Below are 27713 nucleotides of genomic sequence, written 5' to 3'. Positions count from 1 at the left end.
AAGAAATAGAGTAGACTTGCTTGTGCTGGAGAGGAATATAAGATGTCAGGAAAACTTAGACTTTAAAAAATATGAAGAACTCATGGACATGGAAAATAGTGTGGTGATTGCTGAGGCGGGGGTTGTGGCGGAAGGTTAGGGGGATAAATGGTGATGGACGGAGACCCGCTTTGGGGTGGTGAGCACACAGTACAGTGGACAGATGATGTGTGGCGGAAATGTGCACCTGAAACCTATGTAATTTTTGTTAATCAATGTCATCCCAATAAATTCAATAAAAATGAAAAAATAAAAATAAATTAAAAATATAAATGAAGATACCGATAGTGTTTCAGCCATCATTCAGAATAATTTATCAGTGAAACATAGGGAAGTTACATCAAAGTGCAGTATGTGATTCTGATCCTTTGTAGTAAAGGTTACCAGGTGAAGCCTTGTGGTTTTCCTCCTACTGGCCATTCCTTGATCTCCTCTCCGGGACCGTCAATGTTGGCGTTACTCAGAGTTAATATCTTACGTCCTCCACAGACATCATGTACTGCTGCCATGGCCTTAGTTACTATCTGCTGTGTCCCACATCATTTACTTGCAGCTCAGATGTCTCTCACAGATTTAAACCTACGTTTCTTCTTGCTTGCCAGGCTTCTTTATTTGAATGTCTTATTCCAAAGTCAAAATCAACATAGCCAAATGTGTGCTAATCATCTTTCTCCCATACAAGTACTAGCCAGGCCTGACCTTGCTTAGCTTCTGAGATCAGATGAAATTGGGCATGTTCAAGGTGGTATGGCCATAGACTAATCATCTTTCTTAGATCCCAAGCAATTTCACCTCTCAGTGATTAACACCACATTGCACTTGGTTGCCCAAGATGGAGATGACTCCTTGTCCCCCTTACTTCTCATACCCAACCGTGTAGCAAGTTCTCTAAACACTATTTCAAATGTCTGTATTAGAACTCTTTCCAGTGGAAGTGACTGCAAAAGAAGTAAAGCTGTCCTAAAGATAATTTATTGGTTAGTGTTTTAAGGAAGGAAAAAAACCCCTCTAGTAAAGGTCATAGGAGGATTTTGCCTTAGGAATGACTTGATTCAGGGGGTGGGTCACTGATTCCCTGTCTCTCCTCTTAGCTTCTCACTGTGTAGCGACCTTATTCTATTCTGTAGATGAGCTCTATCCTTGCTTAAGTCACAAGGATTGGAGAGTTGATACATGTTAATTTATGTGAGTTTAAAATTCAGTAAGGCAGCTTCAAAACCTTATTGGCAGAAGTTAAAAGACGACCCAAATAAATGGAGAAATATGCAATAAAAACAGAAGACAATATTGTCAAGATGTTACTTTTCTGCATATTGATTGATATTGTTCAACATAGTCAAAATCCTAGCATGATTTTTGTGGGTTCTTTTTACATAAAACATACAAAGCTAATCTGTGGGCTTACAAATGAGGATCATGGTTGCTTGAGCAGGGGGGAGGGAATAATGACTAGAAAAGGGATCTGAGGTGTTTCTGAGATGTTAGTAATGTTCTCTTTCGTTCCAGATGCTATGCAGAGATGTGTCAATTTGTGAAAATTTATCAAGCTACATACTTAGGATTTGCGAGTTTTCCTAGATAATATACACCAATAAAAAGTTAAAATATTCTATAAGGCTACACTCATACCCAAAGTGACTTAATTTCATAGATCACTTCAGTTTGTGTCTTGAATATCTTTTTCACTAGCATTATATGTTTGTATACTGGGAATATTTATAGTTAATTTTATAATCCTTGATTAATCAGTTTGGCATAAGATTGAACTGCCACATAGTTTTCATTTTATTTAAGTGAAAACTAAGGACTGTTCAATCCAGTTTTAAAAGGCAACATCATCCTGGAAGAGAGATGATTAATTTTTGCTTTGTTAATTAACATATATATAGTTCCATACCAAACATTGTGGAAAACTATATAACAAGAAAAAGCACTGTCTATAACCTGATAAGGCGAAGAAACATTCAGATTAAATTGTTATGGTCTTATTTATGTGTCTACAAGGCAGTAGAGCTCAATTGTTAGTAGTAGAAATGTAAAATTTACGGAAATACTGGAGCCATGGTGAAAACTTTTTAATTAGCTCAATTCTTTCAAGTGTCATTTTATTAGTCTAGGAAGATGAAAGGTATTATATTTAACTCACTTTGTTTATAAGATTAGCATGTTTACCATGTTAGTTTGCAAATGAAGAAATGCTTCATTACACATGAAGTTCTTCGCTAAGTTAAACGAAAAAAGGACATTAAGGATCGCCCTGCAGGCGAACACCATCCACCAGTAAACAGCTATACAAATACATAGATTTCACCTTACTGTTAAGTTTGAATAGGTGCTTTTACCATAAAACAAATTTAGTAAGAATTTAATATGGTGTACTGAACATAGGAAAATAGTGTTTTTCATCATCCTCAATTCAGCAATTTCAGTGGAAAAAAAAAACTACTTGTCATTCCTTTAGACTCCCATGCCTGTTTTCTTCCTTTTTTACTCTAGTTTTATTTATTTATTTATTTATTTATTTGTCTATCTATCTATTCATTTATTTATTTTAGGAAATGGTATAAAAGCTTTTCGTTTTTTATTTTTTATTTCTATATGAATCAGTAGTGACCATTCTATATAGTTTTAAGCCTAAGGATGAATTTCTGTATCAGGAATATTTTCTTAAATGAATGATGAGTAGTCAATAATAATAGTACAAAGAAAGATAAGACTTTTTTTAAAACTCAAATTGTTGCTGTCTTTAAGACAAATATATATTGCTCTTGCATTTGATAGTTTTAGTGTACTTTTCTCTAAATGTGCCAGAAACTGAAATAACCTAAAACTAATTCATATAAATGTCTTAATACAGTTATTATATAAATAGTATAAGAGATGGTATAATAGTATAAATATATCACATTTAAATCATTATAAAAGTTTATTGTTAAAGATGTTCAGGAAAATAGATCTTGGAAGAAAAGGCATTTCCTAAGAATGTATTCCTATCTTTGATTATTGGTACTTGATGGAGAAAAGAATATACATTCATCTAAGGCTTCATTTCTCTTTCCACAGACAACAAATGAAGTTGTTTTGGCTGTGGAGTTCCATCCAACAGATGCAAATACCATAATAACATGTGGTAAATCTCATATTTTTTTCTGGACCTGGAGTGGCAATTCACTAACAAGAAAACAGGGAATTTTTGGGGTAAGGATCAGGATGCCATAAATTCATTATAAAACTTTAATTTTTTAATTGTTGAGAATAAGCATGAAGTTATCATGCCATGGGGAAAACTGAAAATTCTCATTGTTTCTTTGTAGAAATATGAAAAACCAAAATTTGTGCAGTGTTTAGCATTTTTGGGGAATGGAGATGTTCTGACTGGAGACTCTGGTGGAGTATTACTTATATGGAGCAAAACTACTGTAGAACCCACACCTGGAAAAGGACCTAAAGGTACAGTACTCTGATATTAACGTCATTCCTTTTTAATCGGCGCATACTGTTATTGCAGGCCCATCTTGTACCCAGAGAGCTTCAGCGAAACAACATGAGAACCAGTTACATACCTCATGTTTTTAAGCTTCTTCATGATGATCTTTCTTAAAATTAAAATATTTACTCAGTTCAGCATATATAACCTAATACAAAATAAGTAGAAAGAGATGATATAGATATATGTTAATTTAAACAGTATAAAGATTAACAGACAAATCACCCTGATTTTCTGAGTTTTGTGATGCCTTCACAGAGGAAATGGTACTTAAGATTAATCCATAATGAATGTACAAGATTACAAAGATAATGGAACTTTGGTCCCAGCTTAGGGAAACAGTGTAAGCAAAAGTAGAAAGATGGATTAGAACGTGAGGTATTCAGGGTATTGTGAATAAACCTGTCATGTAAAAGCAGTAACAGCAAAAAGAGATAGCCAACTTGAATGAAATATGATTTTCAAAATAGTTGTGTTTTATCATTCTTCTCAAGAGTTTAGTATATATTAAGCCATTGAAAATTCATGTAGGGATTAAAGATACAGATTTTCTCAGTTATCCACACGAATCTTTAAGACTGGTTGAGGTCACCATGAAAGAGTAAAGAGCTCTGTAAAGGATCTGTAAAGAGTAAAGGATCAAGGATCCTCTATCCCACAGTTAGATGACCAGAAAGAAACCTGCAAGGATTATAGAAGTTAGATATTTTAAAAATGATAATAATAAGATAGTCCCACATAATTTACAGGCCCACCCAAATTGTTAACCACAACTTTTCCATACAAATGGCTTATCTCAGCTCATGCTTCACAACTTTCTAAACCCTATCAAACAAGCAACAGCCAGCCTCACTGAGCCCCCACCATCCCATTATATTTTGCTAATTGATCCCAGGCCCAGCACTAGCAGCAGCAGCCTAGATTCATAACTTGGCTTCGTCTGGGAATCTCCAAGCCCAGCACAAGTAGCAGCCATTTCAGATTGCTTTATAGTTCATGCACGGTGGCCCCAGGCAGAACACAGGTGTGGGGGCTGACCTTAGCCTGCAACACCCAGGAAACCCCAGAGCCTGCACACCCAGTGGACACTTACAGACCACATCAGAGCACCACCACCCTGCCCCTGCATAGCTGATTGTCTGGAGAGGGTAGAGGTTGGTGGTCGGTGGTCACAGCCAGTCCTTGAAGCGGACTGGCTTGGGTAAATCCCTCCCATTGACCTGCCAACAGCAATCAAGGCTCAACTACAAGAGGAGGGTGTACTCTGCCCACACAAAAGGTGCACCTTGAATACCCAGCCTGGGTGATAGGGGAGGCTATGCCACTGTACCCTGCAGGATACCTTCCATGTTAGGCCGTGCTACTAAGATAGGGAGTCATAGCAGCTCTACCTAATGCTCGAAAACGCACAGGCTGCCAAAAATGAAGAGACAAAGAAACATGGCTCAAATGAAAGAACAGATCAAAACTCCAGGAAAAGAACTAAACAAAATGGAGATAAGCAGTTTATCAGATGCAGTGTTCAAAACACTGGTTATGTGGATGCTCAAAGAACTTAGTGAGGACCTCAACAGCATAGAGAAGATCCAATCAGAAATGAAGGCTATACAGAATAATATACAGGGAAATAACAGGAGAGTGGGTAAAGCTGAGAATCAGATCAATGATTTGGAACATAAGGAAGCAAAAACCAACCAATCAGAGCAAGAAGAAGAAAAAAGAATCCAAAAAAAATGAGGATAGTGTAAGCAGCCTCTGGGATAACTTCAAGCATGCCAACATTGGCATTATAGGTAGGGGTGCCAGAAAGGAAAGAGAAAGAGCAAGAAATTAGAAATCTACTTGAAAAAATTTAAAAAACTTCCCTAATTTGGTGAAGGAAATAGTCATGCAAGTCCAGGAAGCACAAAGTCCCAGACAAGATGGATGCCAAGAGGCCCATTCCAAAACACATCATAACTATAGAATCCCAAAGGTTAAAGATAAAGAGAGAATCTTAAAAGCCACAAGAGAAAAGCAGTTAACTACAGGGGAGTTTCCATAAGGCTGTCAGCTTATTCCTCAAAAGAAACTTTGCAGGGTAGAAGGGATTCCAACGTCATGAAAAGCAGAGACCTACAGCCAAGATTGCTCTACCCAGCAGAGCTATCATTTGGAATTGAAGAGCAGATAGAGAGCTTCCCAGACAAGAAAAAACTAAAGGAGTTCATCATCAGCAAACCATCATTTTATGAAATGTTAGAGGAGACTTATTTAAGAAAAAGAAGATCAAAACTATGAACAATAAAAAGGCAGTTTAGTTACGTATTTGAATCTAAAAAACTAAGCAAACAAGAAAGAGACAGAGTCATGGATTTAGAGAGCATTTTGATGGTTGCTAGATGGAAGGGTGGGGCTGGGGGGATGAGTGAAGAGGTGAGGGATTAAGAAGTACAAACTGGTGGTCACAGAATAGTCATGGGGATGTAAAGTCCAGTACAGGAAATGGAGTGGCCAGAGAACTTAATGCTCATGGCCCATGGACATGAGTAGTGGCATCAGGATTGCCTGAGGAGGAGAGGGGAGTGCTGGGTGGAGGGGAGCAAAGGGGGAAAATCGAGACAACTATAATAGCATAATCAATAAAATATACTTAGAAAAAATACTTCTCTAGTTGGTTGAAGCCACTGCTCCAAGTACTTACTTTTGTCCCAGTGCCCTCTACTGTTCCTTATGTCTCAGCAAATAAATAGGGTAATCCTTGGCTTTGTCTCTGGAGTCTTTACATCAGACCATGGAAATCACGGGTGATTTACAAATAAGGGAATCCTTAGTCCCCTGCTGAGAAAGAAAGACCCAATATACATGTTTGACTTTCCTGACGGATATTCCCAGGACTAACACAATGTCTGGCATACATTATTCACTGTTGAAAGTTATTTGTTAAACATTTTCTTAAGGAAATGACTTTAATCTTACCTTTAGGAGTCAGTGTAGAAGATGAGTGGTACTGATTAAAGCACTATTTTCACTCAATTGTGAAATTTGAACATAGCATTATAGATATCTTATGAGAGGGAAGGGTTTGGGGTTTTTTTTTTTTTCAATCTTTTTTTAAAGATTTTTATTTATTTATTTTTAGAGAGGGGGCGGGAGGGAGAAAAGAAGGGGAGAGTAACACCAGTGTGTGGTTGCCTCTCACGCACCCCCTACTGGGGACCTGGCCCACAAACCCAGGCATGTGCCCTGACCAGTAATGGAACCAGCGACCCTCTGGTTCACAGGCTGGCACTCAGTCCACTGAGCCACATCAGCCAGGGTGATTTTGAAGATTTTTATAGTTTATTTTTTAGGAGATATCCTACATAAGTGTTTTCTATATCCATTCACCCGAATTTCTAAGTTTTGCAGTCGAATTAATATATTTAGAAGTTTTTGTAAAATCTGTAAATTTTATTACCAGTGACCCTGACCTCAAGCATTAGCCATGCATTCATAGTCTCATTGAGTTTAGGTTCAAAATTCACATATGACAAAGATGGCAGTGGGTTGAAGAATCTCACTAGAGAGGAAGGTTAGAACAATAGTATTTACCAACTATCTTTCTGACTTTTCAAAATCTGAAATGCCCACAATAACATTGTATTTCAAAACTGTGACTTAAATTCTTGACATGTTATCCTCTGATAAAGAGCAGAGTTTGGGTATAAATGTATCCTTTATTAACTTAATATGTGTCAAGGTGAGAGAGATAGGGATAGGTTCAGAGATTGTTTTTCTTTTGATTTTTGTCTGAAAAATTCATGCAATAAAAATCTCTATGTGCCCTAGCTGGTGTGGCTCAGTGGATTGAGCACTGGCCTGCGAACCAAAGGGTCGCTGGTTCAATTCCCAGTCAGGGCCCATGCCTGGGTTGCAGGCCAGGTCCCCAGTGCGGGGCATGTGAGAGGCAACCAAACATTGCTGTTTCTCTCCCTCTCTTCCTCCCTTACCCACTTTCTAAAAATAAATAAGTCTTTTTAGAAAAAAAATCTGCATATGCAAACACAGGAAATGGGAAATCTAATCTTGTAAACTCTTGGGGACATGAAATAGACTGTGTTGTGCTTTGCTGCAAAAATGACCGTATTATAGGCAAATTTGATAAGAATGTTGCTTCTCCCTTTATATATTTGGGGTTTTCAGTTCTGTAGGTATGGCTGGGAAGGATTTGGTACATACAGTGAAATAAATGTGTAAACCCAGATCACAACAGAGTTCAAAGTTTCCATTTTAAAAGTCTTGCCAATAATTCAATAAATTGATCCAGTTTGTATATTCCCTAATAGGACATTTCTGCACCCATTGTGGTCTTACCAACTAAAATTTGAGCAGACTGTGGTATCATGTTCAGTAAGGGACATTTTTGGATGGCATAAGTAATTTCATAGTTAATCCTTTTACTCCAGTATAAGAGACAAGCCAGAACTATGTTCTGTGCCTCATAAGCCCTCCTGTATATTTTCTTGCTTCTATACCTTAAATATGAATTAACAGGAATCTTCAAAGTAATTAGTGTATTCCTTTTTCCTCGGTTTTATTGATCTATAATTTACATATAATATTGTATATTTAAGGTGTACGACATAAAGGTTTGATAATATATTGCAAAATGACATAAGTTAACATCCATCACCTCACGTAGTTAATTTTTTTGTGTGTAATGAGAACTTTTAAGATCTATTTTCTTAGGAACTTTCAAATATATGGTACAGTATTATTAACTTTAGTCACCACACTGTTCATTATATCTCAGAACTTACTCATAACTGAAAGTTCATACCTTTTAACCCCTTTCCCCTACCCTGGCCTCTCGCAACTGCCAGTCTGTTCTGTTCCTATGAGTTCGTTTTCTTAGATTCCACATGTAAGTGAGATCATATAGTATTTGTGTTTCTCTGTCTTTATTTCACTGAACATCATGTCCTCAAGGACTACTTATGCTGATGGAAAGAGCAGAATTTCCTTCTTTTATATGCCGTTGTGTGTGTGTTTATCTATGTGTATACACACACACTACATTGTCTATTCATTTCTCTGCCCGTGTGCATTAGTATTTTTTTTTTATATCTTATGGAATACTAGGTATTTCCTACATATGTGAAATAGTTCAATTTTTCTTATATTAAATAATACATAATTTTTAAGTGGGGGAGGGGAAGTTGATTGTGTCTACTACACCATAAAAGTGTTCATTACTCTTACACCTAAGTTCCTTTTAGGAACTAAGTAACACACCACCATTTTACCTGCTCTCCAAATAATCAGCATGGGCCCATTTGCTCACTTGCTAAGAATATAACATAAATTTCAAAGTCTCTCTGGCATTTGATTCTATAGTTAAACAGACACAGAAAGCCCTCCAAGCATCTTTATTTGGCAGTCAAGGCAAACTTGCTTTTTATGGAAGCTTTGTTCTGTTAGAGATGAGAGAAAAGGGGGAATTTGCAATTAAGCTTGGATAGATGTGGCCATGATTATGCCTGGAGGTATAATAGGTTTTTAAATTTAAGCATAATTATTTTTCTTGGCCACTTTCTCAAACATTATTTGGCTTGAATTGAAATATCAGAAATACAGGCTCCATGAAGCATTTGTTCTTCAGTCATACACTCTGTTTGCTAACATTCCATCGTTCTGGGAAGACCTGAAGTGTTTAACAAGCTTTTTGTCATGTTTAAAAGCACAGAAAACTGAATTAAAAGTGGAAAAACTGTACTTCATTTTCCTCCCTTCTGATGGAGATCTGTGAACCTCCATACCTCTGTTTTTTGTAATTTCTTACATGGTACTTTGAAAGACTGCCCTTGTTAATCTAACCATGCATGAGAAAATAATACCCCCTCCTCCTTTAAATGCTCAAATAAAGCCAACAGTACTCCGAAAATTCACGTCTCAGATGTTCTTTCTCTCTTGGTCACACATTATAGATAACTGGCTGTCGTATTAGACACAATTATATTGTTTGGCATTTAAAGTATTTCTAAGTGATGAATATTGGGACAAGCTGAAGCAGTCAATCTCAGTAGTGAGTTTGTTGGAGTTCTGCTAAATTGGGCGAGCTTTACTCAAAATCAGCCAAACTTTTTCGTTCCTCCCTACCAGACATAGCCATCCATTACGTATCTGTACCTCTGGCACCCTCACACCGAGTCATTTTTAGTCAGCTATAGCTGCTGCTGCTGCTGCTGCTGCTGCTTTTTTTTTTTAGGATATCAAAGCCCTACAAATTTTAATTTTTAAAATATAATGTCAGCTCAAATATTATAAAAAGATGAGCCAAAGTGAACAATCTCAATAACAAGTTTGAGATATATAAAAATTCCCCCTTTTAAAATATACAATTCAGTGGTTTTTTTCTATATTCACAGAGTTGTGCAGCTGTCGCCACTATTTAGCTGTAGAATATTTTATCACCCCAAGAAGAAACACTGTGCCCCGTAGCAATCACTTCGCACTCCTCCCTCCCCTCAACCCCTAACAGCCATTTGTCCACTTTCGCTCTCTGTGAATGTGCCTATTTGGGACATTTCATACCAATGGAATCATACAATGTATGGTCTTTTGTGACTGGCTTCTTTCATTTGAACCTTAATGTTTTCAAGGTTCATCTATGTTAATAGCATGTATCATACTTCATTTCTTTTTATGGCTGAATAATGTTCCATGGTGTGGACATGCCACATTTTGTTTATCCTTTCATCAGTTGATGAGCCATTTCAGAAAATGAACATTTCCTCAGCTTTATTGAGATAGAGTTGACATGTAACATTGTATAAGTTTTAAGGTATACAACAATTATTTAACCACAAGTTTAGTTAATATCCATCACCTCACAGAGGTGAAATTTTTCCTCCTGTGATGAGAACTTTTAAGATCTATCTCAGCAACTTTCAGATACACAATGCAGTATTTGTTTAACTAAGGTCATTAGACTCCCAGAACTTATCACGGGAAGTATGTACCTGACCACCCTCACCCATTTCCCCCACTGAACAAATTTTAGACTTGTTATTTTATTTTTCTAAAAGATCTAAGATTTATTTATTGACTGACTTTGGCCATATTTAAGCAAGGCTCTACCTTCCCATTTTGAACCTAGTAACTAATTCTGCAAGATAATTAATGTCCAGAAAGCTTTACTCTTGCTCTACCAGTCTCACTAGCCAGATAAAGGTTCTTTGAGTAAGACATGATAAATAACAAAGAAAAGGGTTTATGTACTAAAATCTTCTCTTCACCTTTAAGAAAGTGGATCTGATTATATTTTTTCTGTGTGTGTGTTTGAATCTCCACATGGACTTAAAATATTTTTAATGTACCTGCCTTGTCCCCCCTGGGTACTTGTAAAGCACTCTAAGTATATAAGAAAGCTGGCCTGTTGTTCAACTATCACATTCATACAGTTTTTTAAAATACAAGGGTTAAAAACCACTGCTCCAAGCCTCCAGTGCCATTCCCAGTCCCCTGTATCATAGCAAATAAAGGGGGTAGTCCTTGGCAGAGCAGGTAGGTCACCAGTGGTTGTTAATTATTAAATATTACTACTGTTACCTCAGTGGGAAATGAAAGCTCTTTTGCAAACTTAAGGGAACATTGAGTGAAGAAGAGACTTGAGCCCTGTTCACAGCTTTGTCACTAGCAAACTGTGTAGTAGGTTAAGACACTTTTATACCTATAACCCTGTGTCCTCAGCTCTAAAAACAGAATTCTAAGACTGCCCTAACTACTATGTAAGATGATTATAAGGGATTATAACGTTTTGAGTATCTTCTGTTGTCTATGTAATTACTACTACTTTAATTTACCCTTTTGTAAGAATGTATTTTGAAATATTTTTAGAGTAACTACTGATAAAAATGCAAAAGATTGCATTAAGCTTCACTACTAGCCTTGTACAACTTGCTGAAAATAGGTTTTTGATTGTTGAGTCAGACAGTTCTGATTATTTGCTCTATACAAATGGTCCCCAGCTTACTATGATTTGACTTAGTTTTTTCAGTTTTACAGTGGTGTAAAAACAACATGCCTTTCAGTAGAGACTGGCTAGGCTAAGCTATGATGGTGTGGTAGGTTAGGCATATTAAATGCATTTTCAACTTACAGTGGGTTTATCGGGATGTAACCCCATTTAAGTCAAGGAGCACCTGTAGTTCTGCTCATGTTTCCCTCCAGAAAGCCACTAAATTTGATGGGCAGTGTTATCACTCGTGTTTTTATTTTTTTTCCTCATCAGGTGTTTATCAGATCAGCAAACAAATCAAAGCTCATGACGGCAGTGTGTTCACACTTTGTCAGATGAGAAATGGGATGTTACTAACTGGAGGAGGAAAAGACAGAAAAATAATTCTGTGGGATCATGATCTGAATGCTGAAAGAGAAATTGAGGTAAGGGTGGGAAAATAAAACCTGTAAAATACTAAATCCTCTAATGTTTTCTGTCTTACATGAAGACAACTTATACTTTTCTGGGAAATTAGTGCACATCCTTGGCCTCTTATTCCCTCAAAAAGAAAAGAAAAAAAAGAGACTGATCATTAAACAAAATAATTTGAAAGAATAAAAAAAAAAGAGTGAGCAGAATAACTAGTTTATTTCTGAGTTTGTTTGTTTTTTTAAGAGAGGAAAAAAGTTGATTTGTTCCACTTGTTTATGCATTTATTGGTTGCCTCTGCTTTGTGCCCTGACCACAGATCAAGCCTGCAGCCTTGGCGTATCAGGACAACACTCTTAACCAACTGACCTACCTAGCCAGGGCCTGACACTATTTTTTTGCTGATCCAAAAATAATAAGCAGGGTATACAAAATGAACAGTTTAATTTTAAAACTTGAAAGTAACCAACAGTGGGCTTAATGATAATAACTAATTTTTTTTTTTTATGTCTCTGCTTCATGGCATAGACCCAAGTGTATCTGTAAAACCTGACAGGTATTGCATGGTCAGTGAAAGTTTGCCAGTTGAATTGAGGCTTCAGGAAGTGAAACAGTTAAGAATTGTATTCTAGATCAATAATGCTCAAAGCAAGAGCAAATCTCAAGAGTTTAATATTGCCTCTCTCTTTCGGTGACTTAAATTTTGAACTTACGCTTAGTGTTTTCTACACATAACATGTTTTCAGACAAAATCTTTAAAAAAAAAAAAGGGGGGGGGGATCCTGATAGTATTGCTGTTGAGTTTTATTTCTAAAAAGATAAGAATTGCTCTGTGTCAGCCTTAAGTTCATGCTGTTTCTTCACAGATAATTCATACCCTCTGTAATCTAAAGCTGTACCATCTGGTTCATCATCCCTTTACCATTTCTACCATAACTTTGGATTACTCTTAGAATTCAGTACTTTGTACTTTTAGGAGTAATTTTGGATCCCGTTGCATAAAGAAGAAAGAATTGCATTATTTCAGAAAGAGTCATCCTTTGGGCTTATATTAATATAACATTCACTGAGAGTGTACCATGTAGTGGATTAAATAAGATTGATCTCCCAAGAAGTTCTATTAATGAATTATAACACTTTACAATATACTGCTTTTTAGTTTACAGAGAAATTTCACATGCAGTGCACTTACATTTTGATCCTTACAATAGTCACAAGTAGGTAGAACCTGTATTCACAATTCCCATATTACATATAAAGAAATTTGTCTTAGGCTAAATGACCCACCCAAAATAACATAACTAGTAAGTAACAGAACTAGACCTCATTCTTCATGTAATCCAATTTCTTTTCCTCCCCTCCTACCGCTTAACTCTTAAAATCATATAAAATATAAATTTAAAATGAACTGAAGCAAAGAATGTTAATACATTATAACTTCTGTGTAATAAATTGTAATTGAACAAGTTATTATTAGCATAAGATTACCATGTTACTTTCAAATTTGGAATTCTGTTGCTTATTACCCCATAATAGCTTTCAGCTATAAATGTAGTCTTCAGATAGTAATTAGTGCATGTTAGTATGTGTATGGTGACATTGCAAAAAAAAAAAAAATTTTTTTTTTTTTTTTTAGGTTCCTGATCAGTATGGAACAATCAGAGCTGTAGCAGAAGGAAAAGCAGATCAATTTTTAGTAGGCACATCACGAAATTTTATTTTACGAGGAACATTTAATGATGGCTTCCAAATAGAAGTCCAGGTAAACTGTGATTTTAACCATTAACTGAATACTTTTTATGATAGTCTTTGTTTCTTATAACAATAGGTATATTTTATTTTCAGGGTCATACAGATGAGCTGTGGGGTCTTGCCACACATCCCTTCAAAGATTTGCTCTTGACATGTGCTCAGGATAGACAAGTGTGCATGTGGAACTCAGCGGAACATAGGCTGGAGTGGACCAGACTTGTGGATGTGAGTAAAAGCAGAATGTGATTGTACCCTCCCCACAGGCACTCCCCAGTCTAGCAGCTGGGAGCAGCAAGGAGAAAGGACTCACCATTGGTCAAAACGAAGTGTTCAGTAAATGGGAGAGTGTTTAGTCACAACGTACAATGTGAACCCACTCTGAAGAAGCAAATTAGTGCAAAAGCTCAATGTTTCCATCAGTTTCAGTAGTAAAAGCAAGATTTCACATATTTATGGAGCATTGTTACAGAAATGTTTGGGCCTCTGGTGGTGTTGCAGTTGGATTCAGTAAGTGCTGCTCACTAACAGACTGTGTCTTCTTTTTGAGTTAGCCTCCTCCTATATTTTCTCCCTACCCACTGCGGTATCCACCTTTTCTAGCCCAAAGGATATACATATGTTCTTTGCAGACTCTAAAGAACTGTACAAATGTTGTTACCCTTATTATTTCACTGCCTAGCCACAAGCTGGTTGTCCTTTCCCTTCGCCACTCTGCCAGCATATCCCTTCCTGCTCTCAAATTCTTTTCCTCTCGTGTCCATGTGGCTACAAGGGAGTTCATTAGAATTCCACGTGTATAGGAAACAAGTTATTTTCAAGTACGTTTTTGCCACTATTCACATAGGTCTAAGGAGACTTTCTCATGTACTCCCCAACAGCTGTCTGTCTCTCTTCTAGGAACCAGGACACTGTGCAGATTTTCATCCAAGTGGCACAGTGGTGGCCATAGGAACGCACTCAGGCAGGTAGGGTCTTTAAGGGAAATGTGAGTTGAGTAATTTGAAGTGGTGGGATGTTGAACCATTGTTCAGGAATGTTGTCAATCTGATCTGGGGAATTAATCTTTTAAATGGCACACTAATATGCTTGTTGCTCTTACCTGTTACATTTACTCACTCAGTCATCAGTAATTATCTACTGAGCTCTTTGTTAGACACTATTGTGGGTGTTTAGGCTGCATGAGAATACAAAACAAAAATTTCTACCCCTGTGCAGCCCACATTATAGTGTGTGTCAGGGATGGAGGCAGAATAAAAAAATAAATAAAACTAGGTTAGAAAATGTTAAGAACTGTGGTGGAGAAGGATTGATCGTAAAGTTGTTTATGCTATAACTTTTGTCATCCAGTCTTTTTGAATGCTACACAGATAGATAATGAAGGTATATTTCCTGAAATTCTTATTAATTACTTAACTTTGCAGACCTTATATAGTACTTTTCCAAGGTAGGAATTAGTACATGTTAGTACTCAGCAACCTTTCCAAGGTTGTTAAGTAACACATATTTATGATCTGTATTTTGAGCCATTTTTATTGCCTCTGCTAGTAAGTAGCCCTCATTGCAAATAATTTTTTTAAAAAGGCAGGAAAAATAGGAAGTTAATTTCCAAAAGTTAAACCCATAGAAAATTTGAAATGCAGATTCTGAATGAGGTCAAACTATTGTGAACACACTTATAAATATTTTTGTTCACATGATAAATATTTCAAATCAGCTAGATCATTTAATTCAAGTTAAATTTAGTCATTTAGAGTTTTTTTTTAATAGCAAGTTTTCCCTTTTGGCTTTTGGATACAAATTAACACCTTTGGAAAGTCAAAACATTAAAATTGCTTCTTAGAAACAGTGTTGGAAAGTCTTTCAGAATCATAGAAAAATAGGTTATTAAAGATAAACTTTGAAATGTGGGTATTACGTAACTAGAGATGCTAATTTCAGTGGTTCTGAAATAATTGAATTATAGAATTAGGCTGCTTGGGGAGTGATTGGTGGTAACTTGCAAGTATAGATGGCTCTACTATCTCAGATTTCTTCAATTACATGTCTGTACTAGATTATTACTTAGACTTGGACTAAATAGATGTATGTCAGGTCACTTTGTAGGAAATTATTTGCTATTGTACCCAAAAAATTAGTCAAGCACATGAGAAACAACCTGAGCTATTGCACTGAACTAGTTTTCAGAAAACCCGTGAAGGAGTTCACTTCAGATCTGTTTTTTGAGCAGCTGAACAGATGTCCCAAATGCTAAACTCAATAAAATAATAAGAGTAAGAGTTCCCATTTATCAGGTATCTGATGACAGACCTTGTACTTAATTTTTATGTATTACTTAAGATCTTCACAAGAGCACAACAAAATATTTATTTATTTCTCCTTTGCACAGACAGGAAACCAAGATCCATAGAGTTTCAGTCACTTGTGATTGAGTTTGGATTTGAACTCAGGTTCTGTATGGTTCCAAAGCTTGTCTCTTTCCACCATTTCACCACTACTCTTTGAGATAAGCTTATGGTGTTTTTAGCATTACTTAGAAATACTGTAAGGAATGTTTATCTTTGAAAGTTATATCGTAGCTGACATTTTAAAAGCACTTACCATATATATAAAGGAGTTAAACATTGAATGGTGTATAAGAGCTAGAGGGATTTGAATAAAGACACGCCTCTTGATAGGATGGGGGTGTGGGGTGGGGGCGTGGGGGGGGTGTGTGTGTGTGCGTATGTGTGCGCGCGCGTGCACAATATATACACATACTTACAGAGCCCCCAATTTTAAGGAAAAACTGACCTGCTTTAAACTCACTGAAATTACTTTCTAACATTTGTGTAGCTGTAAGTCATTATTAACAAGCTTAAAAAGAAGTCACTTATTTTAGGTGCCTCAAACCAATGTTAAACCAGGAGTTGGGAGTAGAAGACATCTTACAAATGAGAGCAGTGGCGACAGCCAAATAAAAAGTCCTGGCTGGTTGGTCCTTTCTAGTGTGGAGATGGGGGTTATTTAGAATCTAGGGGACATGTAGTTATTGAAGTTAATTTTATACATAGATCCTGTGTTTGATTTCACAAGGTTAGATTCTGTTGATCCTTGGAGAACTTTCTCATTTATTTTCATTTTTTACACTGGGTCTTTGAATACCTGGCTATTCTATCTAAAACTGAAAATTCTGTACTGTAGCCATTCAGATTATTATTACTAACCCGAAGCCTAAAAAAGAAAGTCACATTTAGGGCAAAGAAAACAAAATTTAACTATAAAGCAACACACATCCAATTGTGCATGATCCAGAAAAAGTGACTGGCAAAATGTTTAAAGATGTCTCATGTCTGTGGCTAGAAACCTTTCTCTCATGATCAAGAAGTATGCATGTGTGTGATTAAAATAATAAAGTGATAAAGAAAAATACAATTTTAAATGAATGTGTTACTAATACAGTTTTGAAGGGGAAAAAATGAAATGCATAGCCCTAAGTGGACGTAGTACTTCTTCAACATGCTAATCCTCCCATAGTAAGGATTCTTTTTCAACAGCTATACTGAGATATAATTCATATACTGTAAAGTTCATCCATTTAAAGTACACAATTCAAGAAATTTTAGAAAGTTCATAGGGGTGTGCAGCCATCATCTCAGGCTAACTACAGAGCATTTTCACTGCCCAGAAGAGACCCTGTGCCCATTAGCGGTCATCCATCATTGCCCCCACCCACACCCTCCTTGCCTAGGCAACTGACCTGCTTTTCTGGCTCTATATATAGGTTTGCCTGCTCTGGGCGTTTCATATAAATAGAATCATATAACACATGGTCTTTTTGTGACTATGTCTTTTGTAGCTTCTTATATTTAACATAATGTTTTCAGGGTTCATCCATGTTATACAGCATGTATAAGTATTTCATTCCTTTTTGTGGCCAAAAATATTCCATTGTATAGATATACCTGTTCCATCAGTTGATAGGCATTTGATTTAATGAATAATGGTGCTAATAACATTCATATACAAGTTTCTGTGTGGACATGTGTTTTCAGCTTTCTTGAGTATATACCAAGGATTAGAGTTGTTGGATCTTGTGAAACTCTGTTTCACATTTTGAGGACCTACTGAATTATTTTCCACAGCAGCTAAACCATTCTACAATTCCACCAACAACGTAGGAGAGTTCTGATTTCTCCACATCCTCACCAGCACTTGTCATTATACCCATCCTAGTGGGTGTGAAGTGCTTTTTCCCTTGTGGTGTTGATTTGCATTTCTCTGATGGCTAATGGTGTGGAGTACCTTTTTCACATGCTTATTCGCCTCTTTAAAGAAATGTTTATTCAAATTCTGTGCCCATCTTTTAATTGGTTTATCTTTTTATTGCTGAGTTGTAAGAATTCTTTCTACATTCTGGACACAATACCTTATCCGGATATATGATTTTCAGATATTTTCTTTCATTCCAAGGGTTGTGTTTTCACTTTCTTGATGGCACAGAAATTTTAAATTTTCATTAGTCGATTTATTATTTCTCTTCTGGTCATAAAGATTTACTTTATGTTTTCTTCTAAAAAATTTTGTAGGTTTTGCTCTTACCTTCAAGCCTCTGATTCATCTTGAGTTAATCGTTGTATATGGTGTGAAGTAGGTATCCAAAACTTTACTTTTGTATGTGGATATCCAGTTGTTACAGTACCATTTGTTGAAAGGACTATTCTTTCCCCCATTGAATGACCATTGACACCCTTGTCAAAAATCATTCGACCATAAACGCATTGTTTTCTATCTGGACAGTCATTTCTGCTCACGTTCTATATGTTCACCCTTGTGCCGGAACCACAGTCTTGATCATTGCGGCTTTGCAGTAAGTTTTGAAACCAGGACATGGGAGTCCTCCACCTTTGTTATTTTCAAGGTTGTTGTAGCAGTTCAGGCTCTTTCGGATTTCTGTAGGAATTTTAAGATTAGCTTGTCACTTTCTACAAAGAAGTAAGGTAGCATTTTGATAGTGACTTTTTTCCTTTATAGATCAATTTGGGAGAATGTAACTTATCTTAACATTGTCTTTCAATTTATAAACAGAAGGTATTTTTCCATTTATTTAGATCTTTGGTTTCTCTCAAAAATATTTTTTGTTTATAAGGTACAGATTTGCACATTTATTAAATTTATACCTAAGTACAATATTTCACTTCTCTTTATGCTCTTTAAAATGAAATTATTTTTCAGTTACATTTTTGGGATATTCATTGTAGATCTTGGGTCCTGCAACTTGGCTGAACTTATTTCTTAGTTCTAATAGTTTTTAGTGTATTCCTTAGGGTTTTCTACATACAAAATCCTGTAATCTGCAAATAAAGATAGTTTTCTTCCTTTCCAATCTGAATGCTTTTTCTCTTGACTAATTTTTGTAATGTAGGACCTCCAGTTACAATATCAATAGAAGTGGCAAGAGCAGTCATCCACATATTTTGTGCTCTGTGTTAGAGGGAAGTTACTCAGCCTTTTACCATTAAATATAACATCAGTTGTAGCTTTTTCATAGATGTCCTGTATCATGTTAAAGAATTCTCCTTCCTTTCTTAGTTTGTTGAGAATTTTTAGTCATGAAAAGGTGTCCAATTTTGTCAAGTGCTTTTTCTGGTCTTAAGATAGCATGGTTTTTGTCCTTGAGTATTGTGGAGTATTACATTAATGACTTTCAGATGTGAAATCAACCTCGCATTCCTGAGGAAAATCCTTGTATTCCTGGTCATCATTTGTAAGTCTTTTTATATGTTGCTTGATTCAGTTTGTTAGTATCCTGGTGAAGATTTTTGCATCTATATTTATTTAAGAGATATTTGTAGTTTTCTTTTGATGTCTTTGTCTGGTTTTGATATTTGGATAATACTGGCACTAAGGACTTTAAATAAGGCTGGTAGCTCCTAAATTTAAATGAAGACTTAAAGTATACAAATGAATAAAAATTAGTATGTACCAGTAATTATTAATCATTAGTTACCAAAATATTAGATTCATTGAACCAATGACTATAAGTCATTTAATTATTAAATTACACCTAGGTGTACTACACAAAATTTTCAAATATGACATTCCCTCATGTTTTTAAATTTGGGTTTCTTACGGGGATTTAAAATTCTTCATAAAGCTCAGAATACGTGTTAACCTAAACTGTTGCTCACTTGAAAGTTTATAATTTCTGAATTATTGGTATAAATACATTTTGCTTGATTTTTCTAAGACCCCCCGTTAATTATCTTTTCCTTTCCTGTGTTTTGAAACCAGTTTCTCAAAAGGCACTTAAACTTTATGCCACCTGCAGAGCTCAGAGAAACCACAGATCTGTGTACTGTCCCATCAGGATGTCAGGTCTCTGTCAACACAGACCAGATTCTCCAAGTTGTTTGCACAGAACTTGACTCCAGTCTTGGCTGGATCTAGTTTTATTTCCAAACTGACATATAATGTTGAAGGAAGGGATTGTTGTGATAGTTATTTTATAGGCTGGTAAATGGAGGTGAAGCACCCAGAATTAGAGAAATCAATAGACTTGAAGATGGGGAGAATAAAAAGCAAACGTTAAAGTTGGGAATTGTTTCAAACAAAGAAATATACAGAATTGAGGCAGTATATAGAACATTCTATATATATATGTGGATGGAAAGGGCCGGGAGGGGTGAGCAGACTGAGAGAGGTGACTGACTGCAAAGAAGGCCCTGAAGTTTCTGGTCTCCAGTGACAGAGACAGCTTTGATAAGGAAGCAAGCTGGGAAAGTGAGCCTGGCACATGGGCAGATAAAGGATGTAACTTAGTTTTCAATGCAGAATCACAGGACCCTAGACCTGGAGAAACTTAAACAATCCAACCGAACTTACCAATTTTGATGGTAACTGAACCTTGGCAAGCCAGTGATGTAGCTAAAGTACCGTTATCAAATCCTAGCCAGATACTGTTGACTATAAAGTTTCTTAGAATAAGAAATGCTCCTTCTGCTCAAAAGGGAGATGTCAAAGTTATATTAGTGCTAGTTGAGACTTTCTTCTTTGACATAATTAAAAGACTTGTAATTAGAAAGGATACTTTTTCCGTCTCTAATTTGGAGCTTCTTAACTTGGCCCACGGGTACTCCTGAGCTCATTTCCCAGGGTGCGTGGTGTCTTTCAGCATGAATTTCTCTGAGTGCTGCCTTGTTACAACTCCAGTTCTGAGTCATTCCTCAAATGCTTGTTGAGCTCCTGCAACTTGTAAAGTGAGGTGCAGTGAGAGGCACAGAGAAATAAGAGGAGACATGGTCACTACCCCAAGTAGATTATGTATGTACATAAAAGGATAATAAGGATAAATAACTTATATTAGTAGTTTAGTATTACTTGACTGAATAAACAATGCTCGGAGATCACCAGAAATTCCTGGGAGCCTGAGTTGTCAGAGCACTCCACACAGGAGGTGGGATCGGCTCTGCCTTGATGGGGTTCTTCGATCCTGAAGAGGCAGTGAAGAGCTCATATTAAGCAAAAGGAATGAACTGAGCAAATTCAGAAAACTGAATTTAGGAGAGGAGCACTTCTAAAGTCTTCTTGATACCTCAGAAATAGAATCCAAACTTGTTAACCCGGCCTTTAAAGCCCATTAAAGATTTTTAAAATTCTTCCCTCATCACTGCAGACAGACTGGTCAAGTTGTTGTCAATTATATAAACTCCAGCCCTTTTGTACTTTTTAACACACACACACACACACACACACACACCCCACCCCACCCCATCCCTCCCACCCCCACCCTTGCCACAGTTGATGTGATAAGGGTGGTTCCGTGTCTCGTTGTTCTTAGGTGCAGCTCTTTAATCTGAGTTGGAATATCTTGTTCCCTTACTCCGAAAGGACAGTTCTCTCGGCTGCAGCTTTGGCAGTTCATGGCTTAGAGAAGCATCACAGTGGCAGCCATAAAAGTCAACTGATGAAATACATTCTTGGAAGAAACCCCTATCAAATCTATGAGTACTGTCAGTTGCAATAAAGTGTGTTTCTTAATATACCTTTTGAAATGGGAGTGATCAGTTAATACATAGCATAGGCCTCAAAGTGCCAGTTTCCTGCTTTTAAACTCAAGTACTCACAAATAGAATCTATTTCTGTTACTTGGATAGAAGGCAGAATTTATTTATTCAGTTAACTACCTAGAGGTTTCAATTCATAGCTCACAAGTTACTAAAATTCATTTACAAATGTGTCTACAGAGGATTGCATTGATAGGTAAACCGTTGAGATCTTTCAGTCTTCATCTCCTACCTTGAATACACTAAAGCATATGAAGTAACATCACTAAACATGCTTTCTAGTATGATTTCTCTTACTGGCATAATAAATGCAGATCTGCAGTGTTTATATTACACCGGTGGAATTTTTCCCATCTGAGTAATTAAAAACAAAGCGTGCTGCTCTTGTCCCATCCTGTTCTATGAGATTAAGATATTTTATTTTTCTAGTCTTCTCCCATTTTCTCCACCCTAACCATTCTTCCTGCACACTGCACTACTACTAAGTAAATCTTGCTAAAACTTGGGTTTTGTCAGTTTCAAGATTTATTTTATATTATTTGATTTATTCATCTTACAAATATTTTTCAGTGCCTGCTGTTCTGAACCAGGCAGTTCTCAAATCTGCACCCCTGCAACCAGCTGTGCATACGGCCTGTAACCTCCCTCCTCTGTCTTATCTGGTCTAGGTTGTGCGTCCTTAGTTCCCAGTCTTTTCTCTATACCCCATATCTCACCAGGCTCTTCTGAAACACCATTTATTCCTTCAGGTGTTCTCAGAAAAGGCCTGATAAGAGTCACTTTTTATGTAGTTGGATTTAAGTCATCAGTTTCTCTCTCAAGAGGCTTTTTTATATTTTGACTTTGCCTGTAAATGTGAGTGAAAAACTGTCCTGAATTTAATTTCCACATGCAAGCATTGGGAGTATTGGAGAGGCATATTGCCCCCTGCTGGTTCCAAAGGAACAGCCCTCTGCTTTCCTCTCCCACCTTAACGCTGCATGCTCCCTCCCACCCCCAGAGCTCTCCAGCTTTCCCTCCTCCCGCCCGAACTGCGGCACTTCTTTCCCTCAGGGTTCAGCTCAACCCATATCCTACATCCCATTCTCCCTAAAGCTTTTTCAATGTCTGCTACCATTCATATTCCTAATTAGAGTTCCTCTACTATACAGGGTGGGGCAAAAGTAGGTTTACGGTTATATGCAAAATACAGAATATATTCTTGTATTATTATATATTATATATTAATTATTGTATTGTCCATACAAACAAATGTAAACCTACTTTTGCCCCACCCTGTACGTAGTCATCATCACTAAGATTGGAACTTAAATATCATTACATATATCAGGTTCATAGGTTCAACGTCATGACTGTGCATTTGTATGTGACTAATGTTTAAACCATAGATATGGCTCCCTTGACAAGCAGAAAAATGAAAAGATATTAGGTACTATGCATCCAAAATGAGTCGCTTATCAAAATATTTTTGCAAGTGTTATGAAAAGTATATATGCCTTGAGCATGGCAATATTGTTGTTTGTGATGACGGTTACAAACGTTTTGCAAAGCCAAGTATTGAAGATTCTGACTGATTGTTAAAGACATTTTTTTGGTTGTATTTTTCTGACAATAACTATGTTTCCAGTATTTGAAAATTAAAATTTTTATCTTTGTTTTTGTTCTTGTGTTTAATAATTTCTAGATTGTAACTGAAAATAAAAATCATGTATTATATAAACATAATGCAGATTTGCAATGTTTTTATTTTTATTTTTTCCCACAGTTCAGCACATCCTGGTAATGTATCTCTTGGATACACACAACCTACGCTGTAATTTTTTTTGACCACGACCTCATCAGGGTTAATTATTTTGTTTTAATTGGCTCATTTCCTTTTTCCCAGCTCTAGTATAATCTTCAAGAATACTGATCCTATCATCTTATTCTATTTAAACAGTGCCTAGGCAAAGAAACACTGTTGGCATTCAGTGAATACCTAAATAGAAATGAAGAACATGCCTAGGCCCATATAGGTATATTTATATTGTATCTAGCAACATTTTGCAAAATGAATTCATCCTTCATTAGAAGAAGGAAACATATCATACTTAAGGGCAGTAATAAAATTTAATTTTTAAAAATTAAAAAAAAGAGAAAAGGCCAGCAACCATTTTTTCCCTGTAGGTGCTAATATCTGAAAATTTTTGATTTTTACTTCTCAACAGGTGGTTTGTTCTGGATGCAGAAACCAGAGATCTGGTTTCTATCCACACAGACGGGAATGAACAGCTCTCTGTGATGCGCTACTCAGTGGGTAGGTAGCTTTTCGCCACCCCGGCAGTCACTGCATTTCTCTGTAGCTGCATATTTTCTGTGACTGCATATCTTCACTTCCAATAAAGTTGACTACTTCTTTCTCTAATCTCTAGAGTTGTTAAGTATTGAATATGTTTTCCCCAGCATCAGATTAAATTCTGCCTCAGGAAACTGCAAAAGATCCACTAAAGTTAAACAACATTGTAAATCACCAAGCAAACATAAATTTATAACAAACTGTTAAAACTGTATGTGCAATTGAAAGCAGAAAACAATGCAATCAACTCCCCCTGCCTCATGTTTTTGAAACTGTACATAGAATGTTGAATAGGTACTAGGCCGAATGTTTTATCTATTTAGCAACCTTTTCTTTGTGTATAAGAGAATATAAAAGAGGTTATAGTAATACTAAAAATACACACATTTTACAGGTCCTGCAAGTTCTTTAAAATCGAGTTTCATTGTTACTGGTTATATAGTAATGATTGTTTTGTTAAGTAAAATGCTCAGCAGCTCATAAGAATTTGATAAATTCTCTGTACTTCATTCAAAATATTGTTTCTATAATATTCTGTTTCCTTGTCCCCTTATTATGGTTTTAATTCATATTATTCTCCCCTTGGAGTTAGAGTGACATTCACTTGTATTCAAAAATATATTCCAGTAGTTGCTGGATTAGTGTGAGACCCAAAGGATCCTTTTGGTTTCTTCTAAGTTGTTTTAAAGGAAGCACTGAATACTGTTTTCTGAGTTTAAAAAGGAAGGAAATGTATTTGCCACAGTCTACAAGTGGCAAGTGTTGAAGCAGAAAAGGTTTTCTGTTTCGGATTGGCTTTTTTCAGTACTGCAGTAACACGTAACTACTGCAGATGTAGTGATTAAAATCCAAGGAACAGTCGGACTTTACTGACCATCTGCTACAAAGTACAGTAGAGGAGACCATAGGGAAGGGAACATGGTTCCTTTCCAAAAGAACTGATCCTGTATTTGGATGTGCTCAGCTGAAATGAGCAGTTGTACACTCAGCTTGCAGTATGAATACTTTGATTTGGATCCATCACAGGGGCAGGTTAACCTCCCTGAGGCCAGATGGTAGCCAGCAAAGAAGGAGATGAGGCTGGAATGTGTGGAGTCCAAAGCCTTGGCGCCGTCTCCAGGAAGGGACCGTGCACTGGACTAGATGGCCGTTTGTTTTCCCAGTGTGCTTAGTGATGGAAGGGTTCATTCATCAAGCGACAGCTGAATTGATGGTGAAATAACAATACATAAAGCTGTCAATGTGTTTCTCTAGTTCACACTTTCTCCTGCTTCATTCTAGATGGCACGTTCCTGGCTGTAGGATCTCATGACAACTTCATTTACCTCTATGTAGTCTCAGAAAATGGAAGAAAGTACAGCAGATACGGAAAGTGCACTGTAAGTAGTGAAGTAAAATAAATGGAGTTGTGGAACTGTTGGAAGTTTTTACTTTGTTAAAAAGAGAATTAAATGTTTACATGGATGTATCTGTCCCTCAGCCGCTTTCAGACTCTCCTCTCTCTCTGAAAACTGCGGTTCCCCGACAGCGGAACACCGCTGTTCCCTGTGTGCCCTAGGACGCTTTCTCCGAAGGCAGTTGAATACTCGTCTGTCTCTGACTGGTTTTAGGGTGGTTTCCTAAGCTCTCTCCATCAGAGCCCCTTAGAAGAACACATTTTGAAAATGGAATGAGTCAGAAATGAAAGGGTGACTCACTTTTAATCCGTGTCCCATGTTCCTGCGCACCCCGACACCCTGCAGTTTCCTGTGTCACCTGTCTACCGCTAAAATAACCTGTTATAGATTCTTGTCTTTGTTAAGAGAATTAACAGACATTTTCTTTAATTTGTTGCCCATTCCACATCGACTAGGTTATCACTTTAAAGTGAACATTAGGTTCAATTCTGTAGATATACTGGGACTCACCTTAGGGCAGGTGCCCTGCTGGCTGGAGACATGCTCCGGGCGCTGCATGTGCTCCCCAGGCGCACCGCTGGCCGGCCGGCTGCCCTCCGCCAGCGCCGCCTCCCTGTGCTCGCGGGCCGCTCATCTTCCCAGCCGACGTGTCCACGGAGAGCAGTGCCGTGAGGGGGACGTGCCCCAGCTGTTCGGTTGCAGTTTATGAGAGGGACGTCTTGTGGAGTGCTCAGTACGCTTCTGCAGCTGCCATGGTCCCAGGACAACACGGGCCGCAAAACAGAAAACAGCATTTGTACTTGGAACTCTGAGAGAAGTTTCAGTAGCCACATTTTAACAAAGACCTAGTCTTTAAATAAGAATATGACAATCACAAATTCCACGGAAAAGCTTAAATCTCGTCATCTAAGAAAGCAGTCCGAATAAGATGGTAGAGCACAGCTCAGTATTTGCTTCTTACAGATTAGTGCTCACGTGTGCCTGCCTCAAAGATCTAGGTGAAGTGAATGAACATGTTTTCTGCTGAGGCTGCATGGTTGCTTGGCAAGTGACACCTCCTCACAGACACCTCAGGTTTGTTTACGTGACTGGTCCTGGCCCACCTCTTTGAAGGATCTTCCAGGAAGGACGTTGCTCTTCATGAGCCTGACCTCTTGGGGCCAGCCGAGGAATGGAGGGGAAGGGGGATGGGTGGAGTCATCCCTGTGTGCCGCTCACCCATGGCAGCCTTTCACTTCCCCTCCTGTGGCGTGTCTGTGCTCCGGCACGTCCACGCGTGCCCCAGCGAGCACACCGCCTTGGCGCCTTTGGGTTCCCCAGCTTTCCCTCCACACACACACCAGGCCTCCTTGGCCTCATCTGGGGCCGTCTGTTCCTCTTATTAGATCATGTGATTTAGAAGGACCTTTTTTATTTCTTTTACTTCCCATAAGAACTTCCATCTTAGTGTTTAGTAAATATTGTTAAGAGTGGTTTGATTAAATTACAGGATTCACAGGTTGCTGTTTGTATCCTATATTGACTGTGTAAGCAGTTTGATTTTGTAACTGCCGCTACAGAAAATGTTTTAAGGCTTTGAATTCAGAGGCTCTTTTTGTCTTCTGAAAAGCTCTAGGAGTTGGGGTTGGGGCTGCGGGTGGCACTGGCATGGACCTTTTATTTGCTTCACATATTGGACTTCTCAAGTTAGATCTAATATGACAGAAGGATTTTGTAGCTAAAAAGAATTTAAGGACTGCTGGTTGGTTTTCTCAAAGGTTCCTGAGTTGTGTGCAGTTTTAGTGTTGTAAAGTTTTAGTTTTGTTGCTTTCCAGTGTTTCTTAACCTCCTGCTTTCCCGCACTGTTTTGATAATGTATTGAAAAGGTCCTTGATTACTTATAAACTCCTTTTTCTTAAATTCTAGTTTAAAATTGCTTTCTGCTCATCTTCAGTGTTACAGAAATGAGTAGAAGATAAGCATGATTTAAATGCTATGTTTAATTTGCTGCAAAATCATCTGACCTGGGTTTGAACTCTGGCTCCACCAATTCTTCATGTGACTGCAGCAGTAACTTCATCTCTCTCTGTCTCCTAAATTTCTTTACCCGCTAAAGCGGGCATCCTCTGTTAAGGTTGCTGTGAGATTTAGAGTTCAGAGTGTATGTAAAGTACTTAAACTTAATGCCCTCTACATAGACAGTACCCAGTAAATGTTAGGTGTCAATAGGAGTGGGACTAGCATTATTCTCAGTAACTAGAGGAGCCCTGGGTTGTATCTAGGGCTGTTG

The 27713-nt window shown here is 37.3% G+C and overlaps 1 protein-coding gene across 3 annotated transcripts in view; it reads left to right on the top strand.

Annotated features, from left to right (window-relative positions):
• The window catches only part of EML4 (EMAP like 4), a 135304-nt gene that overhangs the window by 97868 nt on the left and 9723 nt on the right, over positions 1-27713 (top strand). For all 3 annotated transcript variants that reach the window (XM_054567338.1, XM_054567330.1, XM_054567322.1), the window contains 8 exons: positions 3103-3237; positions 3354-3489; positions 11781-11932; positions 13555-13680; positions 13764-13895; positions 14568-14635; positions 23920-24008; positions 25329-25426. In XM_054567338.1, the coding sequence (XP_054423313.1) occupies positions 3103-3237; positions 3354-3489; positions 11781-11932; positions 13555-13680; positions 13764-13895; positions 14568-14635; positions 23920-24008; positions 25329-25426 (936 nt within the window). The remainder of the gene's footprint in view (positions 1-3102; positions 3238-3353; positions 3490-11780; positions 11933-13554; positions 13681-13763; positions 13896-14567; positions 14636-23919; positions 24009-25328; positions 25427-27713) is intronic.

The sequence above is a fragment of the Pteronotus mesoamericanus genome, unplaced genomic scaffold, assembly GCF_021234165.1.
Source record: "Pteronotus mesoamericanus isolate MK-2021 breed Mesoamerican mustached bat unplaced genomic scaffold, CSHL_Meso_final contig_101, whole genome shotgun sequence".
Lineage (NCBI taxonomy): Eukaryota > Metazoa > Chordata > Mammalia > Chiroptera > Mormoopidae > Pteronotus > Pteronotus mesoamericanus.
Note: the sequence above shows the minus strand (reverse complement) of the source record. Positions and strands in the feature narration are given on the sequence as shown.